General features: G+C 38.3%; 1 protein-coding gene across 8 annotated transcripts in view; it reads left to right on the top strand.

Moving 5' to 3' along the window:
- Positions 1–12,951, top strand: part of PPP3CC (protein phosphatase 3 catalytic subunit gamma) — a 110,818-nt gene that overhangs the window by 83,208 nt on the left and 14,659 nt on the right. For 4 of the 8 annotated variants that reach the window (XM_072796318.1, XM_072796315.1, XM_072796316.1 and 1 more), the window contains exon 11: positions 12,227–12,253. The exons of the other annotated variants lie outside the window; for them this stretch is intronic. In XM_072796318.1, the coding sequence (XP_072652419.1) occupies positions 12,227–12,253 (27 nt within the window). The remainder of the gene's footprint in view (positions 1–12,226; positions 12,254–12,951) is intronic. 8 annotated transcript variants of the gene reach the window in all.

Raw genomic sequence — 12,951 nt, 5'->3', positions numbered from 1 at the left:
ACATCGGGCTCCTGGTGCGTGGAGCCTGCTTCTCCCTCTGCCTGTGTCTCTGCCTCTCTCTCTTTCTCTCTGTGTGACTATCATAAATAAATAAAAATTAAAAAAAAAAAAAAAAAAAAAAAAAAAAAAAAAAAAAAAAAAAAAAAAAAAAAGATAGGTCCTAATTTATCTGAGAATGTAGAAGATTCTGGAAAGGTGGTGGCTCCTAAGTTCAAACCTCTGGCTGTCTCATTTTCCAAGCTCTGTGCTGAAGTGACTTACTCACCTGTTAGGATAAACCATCTATGTAGTGGAAAAAGCCTAGCTTACTTTGGGCAGATAGAGAGGAGTTCTAAACATCCTTATGTTTTAGATTCCACATGAGGGTGAAGAGCAGATGGAGCATAGCTTGTGAGTATCTTTATATATGAGATAGGAGATCACTATAAGGAACCAGTTCTTGAGGAAATAGTATAGACAAGAGGAGATTAAAACAAAAAAAGCATTTAAGTTAGGGATAGATAAAATATGTAAGAAATAGATGTAATAGAATTTGTATTAAAATCTTTGTGCAGGGATCCCTGGGTGGCGCAGCGGTTTGGCGCCTGCCTTTGGCCCAGGGCGCGATCCTGGAGACCCGGGATCGAATCCCACATCGGGCTCCCGGTGCATGGAGCCTGCTTCTCCCTCTGCCTGTGTCTCTGCCTCTCTCTCTCTCTCTCTCTGTGACTATCATAAATAAATAAAAATTAAAAAAAAAAAATCTTTGTGCATATAGAAATTATTGTGAATGCTAATTGTATGCACTAAGAAAGGATTCTTAATTACCATAAAGATATGCTTACAAAATTATGCCAAAAATTGTATATGGAATATATATATTAAAATATTGTCATAATAGCAACAGATTCAAAATAATCTAAATGTCCCTCAGTGGAGAAGTGGGTAATTCAAGTATGACATACCCATATGATAGATTCAATACATAACATTATTTTCCTTATGCAAGACTCCTTTTCCTCCTTCTTTTCTAGTTAGCTCTTGTTCAGCTTATTATAACATTCTCATGGAAGACCTTTCTGACCTCCCTGACTAGATCTAATACCCCTGTCATGCTGTGTCATATCACCATGTCCCTCTCCTTACCATTTACTAGAATGGTAATTTTGCATTTATTTATATTAATATAAGATTAATATATTTTACTCCCACTCAACTATAAACCCCCTAAGGGCTAGGACACAGTTGGTTTTTGCTCACCAAGAGAGCCCTAAAGCCTAGTGTAGTGTAATGAGCATGGTAAGTAAACATTTCTTGAGTTAGATTGAGTGATATGAAGGGCAACTATTAAAAAGAGAATGGAGTAGAGCTTTTGGTGCTAATATGGAAAATTTATTAGATATTCTGTTAAGTGCAAAAGTAAATGAATAGAATCCTCTCCCATTTTTTACAGGGTGTGTAGCCATAAGCTGATATGTGCTTTTTAATTTTTTATGAAAGGAAATGAAGAATAACCTTTTAGGTTATGATGGTGAATTGAACATACTTCTAATTCCATTCCTTTCTGAAGCTACACTAAAACCACATACAATTTTAGTGATATAAACTAAAGATTTCTACTTTAATAATGCTATAATAGATCGTTTAAATCAATCCTGACTTAAGATAACTGTAAAAGCTAGACCCAGTATTTTAAAATTTGCTTTAAAGGCATTCAGAAAGCTAATGAAGTAAAATAATTACCAAGAGACTTGAAAGAAGGCATAAATCAGAGAGGTAAAACCAAAATTTGGAACTATTTCTCTCCTGGAGATATTCATGAATTTCAAAAGAAGGGGCTAAGAGGTTAAGCAGCCCTCTTGATAGAAGCTAAGAAATTAGGGCTTGTATTATCTGGGTGTCTTAGTTGGTTGGGCATCCAACTCTTTTTTTTTTTTTTTTTTTTTTAATTTTTATTTATGATAGGCACACAGTGAGAGAGAGAGAGGCAGAGACACAGGCAGAGGGAGAAGCAGGCTCCATGCACCGGGAGCCCGATGTGGGATTCGATCCCGGGTCTCCAGGATCGCGCCCTGGGCCAAAGGCAGGCGCCAAACCGCTGCGCCACCCAGGGATCCCCGGCATCCAACTCTTGATCTCAGATCGGCTCTTGGTCTTGGGGTTGTGAGTTCAAGCCCAGTGTTAGGCTAGGTATGGAGTCTAGGTTAAAAAAAAGTTAGGGCTTCATGGCTCACTAAGGATGATGTGAATGCTGATAAGTTTCTGCTCTTTGGCTTGGGACTCCAGAACGTTGCATCTATTTAAGAGTCAAGGTGAACTGGAAGCAGAACAGCCCTGAAAGGGACTACAGTTTACCCTCAAATCATTTTAATCCATGAAATTTATTCATTCATTCATTCATTCACTCACTCATTCATTCGTTCATTCGAGACAGAGAGAGAGAGGCAGAGACACAAGCAGAGGGAGAAGCAGGCTCCACTCAGGAAGCCTGATGTGGGACTCAATCCCTGGTCTCCAGGATCACGCCCTGGGCTGAAGGCACTGCTAAACCGCTGAGCCACCCAGGCTGCCCTAATCCATGAAATTTAAATAAAGTAGCCCAGATGCCTGGCAAAAGTAAACCTCTCTATACTAAGATAACATCATGTAGAACTTTAAATTACTACAAATAGTCTTTCAAATATAATATGTGACTCACAACCAAAAATAACAAGGCTTATGAGGAAATATAACATAAATGAGAACCAACAGAAACAGAAAAAAAAAAACAACAAAAAAAAAACAGATGCTAGGTTCTCCAGACATTGGCTTTATCAGACTGAACTTTAAAATAACTATGCTGAGGCACCTGGGTGGCTCAGTGGGTTAAGCATCTGCTTTTGGGTCAGGTCATGATCCCAGCCAGGGTTCTGACATCGAGCCCCATGTCAGGCTCCCAGCTCAGCGGGGAATCTGCTTCTCCCTCTCCCTCTGCCTGCTGCTCCCTCTGCCTGTGCATTCTCTGTCAAATAAATAAATAAGCTCTTTCATCATAAAATAAAATAACTATGCTAAAAACCAAACCTAAACAATGTATACTATGTTCAAGAACGTAAAAAACTGGGATCCCTGGGTGGCGCAGCGGTTTGGCGCCTGCCTTTGGCCCAGGGCGCGATCCTGGAGACCCGGGATCAGATCCCACGTCGGGCTCCCAGTGCATGGAGCCTGCTTCTCCCTCTGCCTGTGTCTCTGCCTCTCTCTCTCTGTGTGACTATCATAAATAAATAAAAATTAAAAAAAAAGAACATAAAAAACTAGGTTTAAAATTTTGGCAGGAAATTGTGAATTATAAAAGCAGAGCTGATAAGCACTGAAAGAAAATGCTAGGAATGAAAAGTAAAATAAATTTTAAAATTGTGAAAGATGAATTAACAGATTCAGTAAAGCTAAATAAAGAATAAATGAACTAGACATTAGTTTGGAAAAGAAATTCAGAATGAAATCAATAGAAAAAATAAAATATGAAAAAAAGCCCAAGAAGCAGAAGATACAGTAATAGGCTTATCATCTTTGTGTTTGGAGTCCCAGAAGAGACAGAATGGGATAGAATCACTATTTGAAGAGATAATGGTTAATAATTTTCTAAAATTGACAAGACATTAAGCCACAGATTGAAGAAGCTCTGTAAACCAAAGTAGAATAAATACGAAAAAGAAGTAACACCTAAGCACAACATAGTAAAAATGCTTCGGATGACAAAGAAAAAAACCTTTTTTTTTTTTTTTTTTTTAAGATTTTATTTATTTATTCTTGAGAGACACCAAGAGAGGCAGAAACATAGATAGGGGGAGAAGCAGGCTCTTTGCAGGGAGCCCGATGTAGGACTCGATCCCCAGACCCAGATTCACACCCTGAGCCAAAGGCAACTCAACTGTGAGCCACCCAGGCATCCCACAAAGAAAAAAATCTTAAAGCAGCCAGGGAAAAAAAGAGATTACTTTCAAAAGAGATCAATTTAACTGACAGTAGGAGCAAGAAAAATGGAATAACATATTCAAAGCACTGAAAGATGATAATTGGTAACCTGGAGACCTAGCAGAAATACCTTTAAGAGTGAAGAGAAAATAGCATTTTTCAGATATCCCTTCCTTAAAATATTTACTTAGAGAATTACCAAGAGACCCACACTAAAATCTTTTAAAAATTAAATTAAATTAAAAAAAAAAAAAGATGTTACGGCAGCCCCGGTGGCGCAGCGGTTTAGCGCTGCCTGCAGCCCGGGGCGTGATCCTGGAGGACCAGGATCGAGTCCCATGTCGGGCTCCCTGCATGGAGCCTGCTTCTCCCTCTGCCTGTCTCTGCCTCTCTTTCTCTCTCTCTCTCAATAAATAAATTAGTTAATAATAAAAATAAAAAATTTAAAAAATTTAAAAAAGATGTAATAATTTTAAGTGTGTATGCAATGACTTAATAATATGGCTTCATAATATATAAAACAAAAAATAGCAGTATAATGAAAAAAATATTCACAGCAATGGTGGAAGAAATGAACAAATATCTCTCAGTAATTGATGGAACAAGCAGACAAAATTAGAAACATTGTAGAAGATTACAATGTAATTAATGAACTTGACCTAATGGACATATAAAGAACACTGCATCCAAGAGGTGCTGAAATACACCTTTTTATTATTTTATTTTATTTTATTTTATTTTATTTTATATTTTATTTTATTTTATTTTTTAAAGACTTTTTATTTATTTATTCATGAGAGACACACAGAGAGAGGGGCAGACACACAGGCAGAGAGAGAAGCAGGCTCCACGCAGGGAGCCCAACGTGTGACTCGATCCTGGGCCACCGGGGCTGCCCAGAATACACCTTTTTAAACACACATAACATTTACAAAAATTGACCATGTACTGAGCTAAAAGCAAGTTTCAGATGTCAAAATATTTAATATTTAAAATCATAATTACTATATGTTCTTTGACCATATATAGTTAATATACAAATCAATAATAAAAAGGTAATCTAGAACACTCCTATATTTTAGGAGATTTAAAAATATATGTGGGGTGCCTGGGTGGCTAAGTTGGTTAAGCGTCCCATTTGTGATTTTGGCTCAAGTCATAATTTCATGGGTCATGAGATCGAGCTCCAGTTGAGCTTTAGTCGGGGAGTCTGCTTGAGATTCTCTTCCCTCTGCCCCTCCCCCCACTCACACACTCTCCTTCCCTCTCTCTAAAATAAGTGAATCTGGGATCCCTGGGTGGCGCAGCGGTTTGGCGCCTGCCTTTGGCCCAGGGCGTGATCCTGGAGACCCGGGATCGAATCCCACGTCGGGCTCCTGGTGCATGGAGCCTGCTTCTCCCTCTGCCTGTGTCTCTGCCTCTCTCTCTCTCTCTCTCTCTCTCTCTCTGTATGACTATCATAAATAAATAAAAAATAAAATAAAATATTTAAAAAAATAAAATAAAATAAGTGAATCTTTAAAGTATATATATTATATACACATATATACATACATACAAACAAACACTTGATACCTGCTCTGCTGGCTGGCTGGCTCAGTTGGTGGAACAGTTGGTGATTCTTAATCTCAGGGTCATGAGTTCAAACCCTACATTGGGGCTGGAGCTTACTTACCTACTTATGTACTTACTTACTTACTTTATTTATTTATAGATTTTATTTTATTTATTCATGAGAGACAGAGAGAGAGGCAGAGACACAGGCAGAAGGAGAAGCAGGCTCCCTCCAAGGAGGCTGATGTGGGACTCAATCCCAGATCCCGGGATCACACCTGAGCTGAAGGCAAATGCTCAACAGCTGAGCCACCCAGGCATCCCTGGAGGTTACTTTAAAAAAAAAAAAAAGTATGTATACACACACACACACACACACACACGTGCATATACATACTTGATAACCAATGAGTCAAATAAGAAATCACATTGAAAATTTGAAAATATTTTGAGCTGAATGAAAATGAAAAGTAGTGCATATTAAAGTTTAAGGACAGGCAGCACACCAGGCAGGACTGGGCTTGGGGCTAGAGCCTGAACCTTGTGGCCATGTCAGCAGATACTCACTGGTTGACAGCTTCTGCTGTCTTCTGAGAGGAATTTAGTTATACTTGACTTTAAAGTAACAGGATGGTCCGAATTAAGTAAAAGAGATGCCATCCACAAAGAGTTCTTCAAAAATTTTAATCAAGTATTTGGCTTTATGTCCTGAGTCTGCCTCTCTCTACCTCTCTCTGTGTCTCTCATGAATAAATAAATAAAATCTAGAGTGCCAGAGACACAGGCAGAGGGAGAAGCAGGCTCCATGCAGGGAGCCCAACGTCGGACTCAATCCCGGGTCTCCAGGATCAGGCCCTGGACTGAAGGCGGCGCTAAACCGCTGAGCCACCCAGGCTGCCCTAAATAAAAGCTTTAAACATAAAATAAAAATAAAATCAGTGCTTAAATACAAATTGATTTAAACTTGGGGGAAAAAAACAACAACATTTGGGGGATGTATCTAAAGCTGTGTTTAAATTTATAGTTTTAAATACATATACTGGAAAAGAAGAGAGGCAGAAAATCAGCATCCATCTCAAAAGGTTGACAAAAGGATAGACAGTACTTTAAACCTAAAGAAAATAGATGGAATAAAATAAAAAGTTAAGAATATTAGTTACAAAATAGGAAAAAAATACAGAGGTAGTAATACCAAAATGTGCTCGTTTAAAAGGGTAATAAAATTGATGGATCCTAGGTAAGATTTACCAAATAAACAAGATAAGACAAAAATTACCAATGGTAGTATTAAAAAATGTAGACATCAGACCCTATAGACTTTAAGAAAATAAAGTAAATTTATACCAATGAATTTTAAAACTTAGGTAAAATGGACAGATTCCTGAAAAATGTAGCTTATTCAAATTGACACAATATAGAAAATCTTTTTTTTTTAAGATTTATTTATTCATTTATTCATGATAGACACAGAGAGAGAGAGGCAGAGACACAGGAGGAGGGAGAAGCAGGCTCCATGCCGGGAGCCCGATGTGGGACTCGATCCTGGGACTCCAGGATCGCGCCCTAGGCCAAAGGCAGGCGCTAAACTGCTGAGCCACCCAGGGATCCCCAGAAAATCTTAATAATTACATGCCTACTAAGAAATAGGATCTGTAACTTAAAATCTTTCTAGGAAGAAAATTCCAGGTGAAGATAACTTTACCAACAAATGTACCAAACATTTAAGAAAGAAACAACACCAACCTTATACAAATTCCTCCTGAGAACAAAAAAGAAATGCTCCCCAGCTCATTTAGTGAGGCTGTTGTATAACTATGATACTAAAATGTGAAAGGACATTATTATATCTATATAATAATCCTAAGTAAATAATCCTAAACAAAACATCAAGAGATTCAAACTAACAATATACATAAAAGAATTATGCCTCCCAACCAAGTTGATTTATTCCAGAAATGTTGGAAGATTTGACATTCAGAATTCAGTCAGTAGGGATCCCTGGGTGGCGCAGTGGTTTGGCACCTGCCTTTGGCCCAGGGCGCGATCCTGGAGACCCGGGATCGAATCCCACATCGGGCTCTCGGTGCATGGAGCCTGCTTCTCCCTCTGCCTGTGTCTGCCTCTCTCTCTCTGTGACTATCATAAATAAATTAAAAAAAAAAAAAATTCAGTCAGTATATAGTAATGTAAGATCTTTTTTTTTTTTTTGTAAGATCTTAATAATAGCGGGAACTGGGTGGAGAGTGTATGGGAACTCTATAGTGTCTTCACAACTTTACTTAACATCTAAAACTATTCTTAAGAATTTTTATTTAAAACTGTATAATTCACTGCATTATAAAGGAGAAAAGTCATATCTTAGTAGATGTAGAAACAGCATTAAGAGTCATCATTCTTTTGCAATAGATATGTTAAACTCAGCTTACAAAGGAATTCCTTAATTTAACAAACATATCTATAAAAGCCTGTTGCAAACATCATATGGCAAAATATTGAAAGCTCTCCTTAGTGACTGGGAACAGACAAGAATGCCAGTATCAATACTTCTATACAATATCGTATCAGAAGTTGCACCCAATACAATAAGGCAGTAAAAAAGCAACATAGGGCATAAAGATTGGAAAGAGAGAAACAAAATTGTCATTATTTATAAATGATGTGATTGTGTGCAGAGAACACTTAAAAGAATCTATAGATTGTTAAAATCAACAAATGCATACAGCAGAACTGCTGGATACAAAATCGATAAGCAAAAATTATTTATATTTCTATTACCAGCAACAAACAAAATGAAATCTTAAAAGCATGCCATTTAGGATATCCTCCATAACAACAAATCTAGCAAGTAGTGTGTGATACCTCTGAACAACAAACTATAAAACATTATTAGAGAAATTTTTTTTTTTTTAGAAATTATTTTTTATTTTTTTAAAGTTTTTTTTTTTTTTTTTTAAGATTTTATTTATTTATTCATGATAGACAGAGAGAGAGAGGCAGAGGGAGAAGCAGGCTCCATGCCAGGAGCCCGATGCGGGACTCGATCCCAGGTCTCCAGGATCATGTCCTGGGCCAAAGGCAGGCACCAAACTGCTGAGCCACCCAGGGATCCCTAAAACATTATTAGAGAAATTAAAGGAGATCTAAACAAATGGAAAGAAATGTTCATTAATATTTGGAAACCTCAGTATTGGGCAGCCCTGGTGGCGCAGAGGTTTAGCGCCGCCTGCAGCCCAGGGCATGATCCTGGAGACCCTGGATCGAGTCCCACGTCGGGCTCTCTGCCTGGAGCCTGCTTCTCCCTCTGCCTGTGTCTCTGCCTCTCTCTCTGTCTCTATGAATAAATAAATAAAATCTTAAAAAAAAAAAAAAAGGAAACCTCAGTATTTAAAGATCTCAATTATTCCCACATTGATCTATGGATTTAGTACAAAGTCAAATATTAGCAGCCCATTCGATTCTAAAATTCCTATGGAGGGATGCCTGGGTGGCTCAGTGGTTGAGCACCTGCCTTTTGCTCAAGTCATGATCCTGGGATCCTGGGATTGAGTCCCGCATTGGGCTCCCCACAGGGAGCCTACTTCTCTGTCTGCCTCTGTCTCTGCCTCTTTCTCTGTGTCTCTCATGGGTAAGTAAAATCTTAAATAATAAATAAATAAACAAACAAATAAATAAAATTCATATGGAAATGCTGAGGATAGATTCTAAAATTTGTATGAAAATGCTACAGATAAGGTTCCAAAATTAGTATGGAAATAGCTTAAGTCTTGAAGAAGAACAAGGTGGGAGGACTTATTCTTCATATCAAGATTTACTATAAAGCTAGAGTAATTATAATTATTAATTCAAGGACAGATGAGCACTGAAACAGAACAGAGAACCCTGAAACATCACAACATATGTGGACACTTGGTTTACACCAGAGGTGGCACTACCAATAGTAGGAAAATGTTGTATTTTTAATAAGTGATTTGGGGATATCAGAAAAAATTATACCTGATCCATATCACATTTCAAGCCCCAGAATAATTTCCAGATGGATTAATACATTCAAATATGAAAGGCAAAACAGTAAAGCTTCTATTCTAGAATTTATAATATAGAATATCTTCATGGCTTTGGGGTAAAGGACAATTTCTTAGTGCGGACACAAAAAGCACTTACCATACAGGAAACTATTAATAAGTTGGACTACATTAAAATAAGAACTTATATTTATCAAAAGACCCTATTAAGAATGTGAAAAGACAAGGTACAGGGTGGTAGAGCATATTTGTAACACAATCAACAAAGAGCTCAGTTGCAGAATGTGTAAAGAACTGCAGGTCAGTTAGATGAGACTTGAACAAACACTTTACAAAAGAGAATATCAAAATGACCTGAAAAGATTTTCATCCACATTAGTAATTGTGAAAATGCAAATTAAAACCACAATGGATGATTCTGTACATCTGCTAGATTGGCTAAAATTAAAGGTGAATTACAGATAACACCAAATGGTGGCCTGGATGTGTAGCAACAGGAATGCTCATACACTGAAGTGTAAATTAGTATGTCCACTCTAGTGTCAGTAATGCCAAACTGTTGTCCAAAGTTGAACATATACATATCCAATAACTGAGCATTCTAATTCTTGGAATATACCTCACAGAAATAGCAGCAAGGAGAAATGCATCAGAATAGTCATAGCAGTCAAATTCACAATAGCCAAAAAATTGGAATCAGACCAAATACCACTGACAGTTAAAAGGGTAAATTGTGGCATATACATAATAGAATTGTATACGATAATGACGATGGACTACAACAGGCAAAACACAGATCAGTCTTACAAACATAATGTTGAGGAGCACCTGGGTGGCTCAGTGGGCTAAGCGTCTGCCTTTGGCTCAGGTCATGATCCCAGGGTCCTGGGATTGAGCCCCACATCAGGCTCACTGCTCATCAAGGAGTCTCCTCTCTCTCCCTTTTTCCACCTCCTGCTCATGCTCTCTCTCACTATCTCTCTCAAATAAATAAAATCTTTAAATAAAAAACATAATGTTGAGGGCAGCCTGGGTGGCTCAGCGGTTTAGCGCTGCCTTCAGCCCAGGGTGTGATCTTGGAGACCCGGGATTGAGTCCCACATCGGGCTCCCTGCATGGAGCTGGCTTCTTCCTCTGCCTGTGTCTCTGCCTCTCTTCTCTTTTTCTGTGTTTCTCTCATGAATAAATAAATAAAATCTTAAAAGAAAAAACAAAAACATAATGTTGAGCAAAAGAAGCCAGACACAAAAATATATATTTGATTGTTCCAATTACATAAAGTATAAAAACAATGAAAACCATAGTGCTTGTGGATCCACACACACTTACATGGTAAAACTATAAAGAACAGCAAGAAAGTGATTTCAATAAGGGTCAAGAGAACGATTTTCTTTGGGAAGAAAGAGATTATATATCTGTATTTTGTACTTTTCTTTATGTTTCTCCTACTTGACAATAAAAAAGTTTTAAAAGTTACAAACCTATAAAAACATGAGATTTTTGCAGGACTTTTTAGAAGCTGGAAAACGAATGAATGTTCCTCACTTGGCTGATTCAAGAAAGCTGAAGTAATGGGGAATGCTGAGTTCCAGCACAGAATTCTCAAAAGGCAAAGGAATTGGTAGTAGGAGTTTTTAGAATTGGGGACTGTGGGCTGTGGGGAGGAGGGAGATGGTCACTGAGTTGAAATGAGACTAGATGGAAGCTATTTGAAAGGCAATTACAGGGCGTCTGAGTGGCTCAGTCGTTGAGCTTATGCCTTTGGCTCAGGTCATGATCCCGGGGTCCTGGGATCAAGTCCCACATCAGGCTCCCCACAGGGAGTCTGCTTCTCTCTCTGCCTGTGTGTATCTCTCATGAATAAATAAAATCTTAAAAGAAAAAGGCAATTAAGTCCTAGTTGTTACTGGGTAACTGCCTCACCTCCAGGTCTGGAGGTTAATCTCTAAAAAAAAATGTAAGCCAAAGAATTTCTGGATTAGGGGTACAACTGAAGATGTCAGTGCCGTGCCCGAGACATGTGAATTAAGTGGCCATGTATATCCTCAATACTGATACAGAGAACTCCCTCACAAAGTCCCACTCTGATCACTTCTGATAAAGCTGTCCACTCGGCAACTTGGAGAGCCTTGTAGGTCCCCATTCTCAGCCACAATCAGACTCCTGGGATTATATCAGGATAGTCTTGAAGAGAATCAACAACACAAACAGCAAAAAGCAATGTGAATGAATATGAGATTCTGAAGAGAATACAAAATTGAAAAAGGGAAAGACTATAATATCTCCAAAAAGATGTAGGAAGATAGTAACAAAAATTAAACAAAAAATATACCTCTCTTAAGAGATTTGTAGGCTCTTCATATTGCCCTTTGTTTTGGTTCCCTGTTTTCAGTGTCATTTGTTTCCCAAACAGTATCTTTTTCTTTGTCTAATTTTATTTGCGTGACTTATGGGGGGACAGGGTATGTTGGATGACAACAAATGTGAATTAATGTAAAACTATAGACTTTTAAGAAATGGAAAATGCTAACAAGAATTCTGTAATTTAATACTGTCATGCTACCAAGGATGTCTCTTCTGAGCCGATAAAGATAGTAGCCTGCTTCTCTCATTGCATTTCATTTTGATTTTTTTTCTCTCTTCCATGTCAACTTAAATTTCTCTTGCCATATTTCTATCTTCATCTCCTTGTTTCTTGCTGTCTCTTCTCCCCGAAGATCACTACATTTCCAGCTATCGGAAAGGTATCCGACTAAAATGTGCTAAGAGCTTAATACCTGCTGTCTGTCCCACAACAGCCTATTAATTTTATTAGACTTTTTTAGTTGTAGTTGAATGATTTCAGAGAGGCTCTCCATCCTCCCTTTCTGTTTTAGTGTAAATGTTTTCTTTGTGCCTGCTGTATAATTCTGCAGAATATTGAGAGCTGAAGGGGCAAGGAAGGAGAGGCCATGTTTCTCTTTCTGACTTTTGAGTGCGGTCACCTGGTGCATGCCTGGACCTTGGCTTCATGTGTGAGCTGTTCCCTGAATCTTAGATGAGAAAAGGCCATACAATGTTGTGGTAGCTTTTTTAAAGAAGCCTCCCCCACCCCCATCATAACTGATATTGCACAGTTGTCTATGGTAGGAAGTAACTCACTGGTGTGTGAGTAAGTGAGGATTATAGAATGAAAGCAGCCCTCACTAAACTGAGGAGAGCTAGCTGTATGTTTGCCTGCAGAAGACAACTGCGTGAATCATCACTTGCCCTTTGGCAGGCCAAACCCTGCATCCTGAGGTGGCCCACAGCATTCTCAGAAGAGATCTTTGCTGTAGCAGCTGTCTTTGTTGACATGTGTATGTTTCATTCTTTGCTGTGCTCTGCATTTCAGAGGCCACAAAGAAGTCCCTGCCTCTCGTAGGTCCATCCAGTCTGTCTTTGTTGTGACCCTTCCATTTTT

Source organism: Canis lupus, chromosome 24 (assembly GCF_048164855.1).
Source record: "Canis lupus baileyi chromosome 24, mCanLup2.hap1, whole genome shotgun sequence".
NCBI classification, from domain to species: domain Eukaryota; kingdom Metazoa; phylum Chordata; class Mammalia; order Carnivora; family Canidae; genus Canis; species Canis lupus.
The sequence above is the reverse complement of the archived record's forward strand: the minus strand, read 5'-3'. Positions and strand labels throughout refer to the sequence as shown.